Raw genomic sequence first — 2,346 nt, forward strand, 5'->3', positions numbered from 1 at the left:
ATAAGCCAGCTATTTAAAGTAATAATTTATAATTTATTAATATAATAATATCTCGCTAAATTAATAAAATATCTCGTTCCTAACATTATTAATTTATATAACTTCTACTTTAGTTACTTTCCCAAAGAATCAACTAATATTATTGACATGCATATACCTCGCCACCCTCTATTATAAATACACACCCACACTAGCATATATGACATAACTAGTAGCTAGCGACACCATAAGCTAGAAAACATTCTTAAAAGAGATTCGTAAGGAGCTAGAAAGATGAAGTTCAAGAAATATTATCTTGATCTAATTCTAGTACCCTTATCATTTATGATATCTATCAGCTATCACCTTTGGTTATGGCATAAGGTCCGGACTCAACCACTTTCAACTGTTATCGGTACCAATGCCCATGGACGTCGGCTATGGGTATCAACTATTATGAAGGTGAGTAACCACTCTAAACTTAATTTCATGGCTGGTTTGCTTGCCCAACACACATATTAATTAACTAACAGTATGATTGTGGTGATTATTGTAATTTCTGAACAACTTTAATTTGACACCTTCGGTATTCATTCGATGATACACCCTTGTGGCTACCAAGGTGTGTACATGGTCGTGTTTCTTTTCATGAGGTTGAGAGTTTGTGTTCCATGGTGCGGTTAATAAGTGGATTTAGTAGTAAAGTTAACGGGATGGGTGTTTGCCATTCCAAAAAATCAAGCACATAAAAAAAGAAACATTTTTAATTAATATAAATATGATTAATTCATTTATAAACATGTTTAGTGGAGTGGGTAGACACGTTTGAGTGCATATCCGTGCAGGAATCCATAAAGGTATCAGGTTCATGGTGGCAACTTCAAGTGGGATTTGAGGGTATGAAAAGGCGGTTTGTGTCCTATTAAAAGGAATACTAATACCACAAGAAATTGTGTCTTATCTTTTCTGAAAAGACAAACACGCATGTCAATTTATGAAGTTGTAGATTACCATCAAGAAGCTCGCTACGCATACAAGTGAACTCAATAAGTTCACTTGGGTGGCAAGCGAACTCTATAGAGTTAGCGTTAAGTTTGGTGAAAAAACTCTATGGGACTTGTTTGTCACCCAAGCGAACTCCTTCGCTTGCAGGGGTAGCGAATTGCCTAGAAAACTTTAAATTATGAATATCTTAGCGGAATCCTATACCACTTACTAATTCCATCGTGTTGTGTACGTTGTCAGTTTAGATTCTAATAGCGTATAAAAGAATATTCATGTATATTAAACATCACCCTTAAACTACTTTCGTTACTATCTTTTGGCAGGATAATGACAAGAAAAACATCTTAGCAGTTCAGACATTTAGAAATACAATTATGGGATCAACCTTAATGGCCACCACATCAATGCTTTTGTGTTCTGGTTTAGCAGCAGTTATCAGCAGTACTTATAGTGTTAAAAAACCGCTTAACGACGCTATATACGGGGCACATGGAGAATTCATGGTGGCGTTAAAATATGTGACTCTCCTTGTTATATTTCTCTTTTCTTTTATGTGCCATTCTCTGTCAATTAGATTCATAAGCCAAGTGAACTACTTAATCAACTGCCCACAAGATTCTACAATAGTGACTACTACGTATGTATCCGAGCTTCTAGAGAAAAGTTTTTCACTTAACGCAATAGGAAACCGCCTTTTTTATCTGGCGCTTCCGGTTGTGCTCTGGATATTCGGGCCGTTGCTCGTGTTTCTATGCTCTATGACGATGGTGCCTGTGTTTTATAACCTTGATTTCTTGTTCGGAGAACCGAAGAAGGGAAGGGTGAGTGAGGTAGCAAATGAGGTGTAAACACTCTTTATATGATGTAAACTTTTTTTTTAAATTGAATACACTTCTAGCTTTATGAGCACAAGATGGATTGTGATTAATGTTTATTGATCGATGTTGTTTGTTGTGATATTAAAAAGTAAATTTCATAATAATATTTAAAAACTCTATAAATAAAGGTGATTTTTTTATAATTCATGATAACATATTTATACATTATTTTTGACTTTTATAATTATGTTATTTATTTCTACTTTAGAAGATGGAATAAAGTTATGCGGTCTTATAAACACCGCATAGCATCTCTTTCTGATGATATGGTAGCGGTGTTGGTGGCAAGCGCCGCCCCTCTTCAGTTTTGCCACAAATTCTTCGCCACTTTGTGGAGATATGAACGGAGCTCAGATTTTGATATATATTCTTTTTTAAGAGAGAGTTGTTTTCTTTTTCCAAAATATAAAGCCAATGAATTGTTTTAATGAATATTTATTATTTAAAAAAGGAAAGTTAAAAAGACTTGCATAGTTGGGAGCAT

General features: G+C 34.6%; 1 protein-coding gene across 1 annotated transcript; it reads left to right on the forward strand.

The window, feature by feature from the left end:
- The first annotated feature begins 273 nt into the window (after positions 1-273).
- On the forward strand, positions 274-1,832 carry LOC143547339 (uncharacterized). The gene is made up of 2 exons (XM_077038790.1): positions 274-441; positions 1,308-1,832. Exons 1-2 carry the CDS (start codon positions 274-276, stop codon positions 1,830-1,832), a joined length of 693 nt encoding a protein of 230 aa, XP_076894905.1.
- Positions 1,833-2,346: the final 514 nt, after the last annotated feature.

This window comes from Bidens hawaiensis, unplaced genomic scaffold, assembly GCF_021521415.1.
Source record: "Bidens hawaiensis isolate Kalapana, Puna unplaced genomic scaffold, B.hawaiensis_p1.1 tig00014712_1, whole genome shotgun sequence".
In the NCBI taxonomy this organism is placed as follows: Eukaryota; Viridiplantae; Streptophyta; class Magnoliopsida; order Asterales; family Asteraceae; genus Bidens; species Bidens hawaiensis.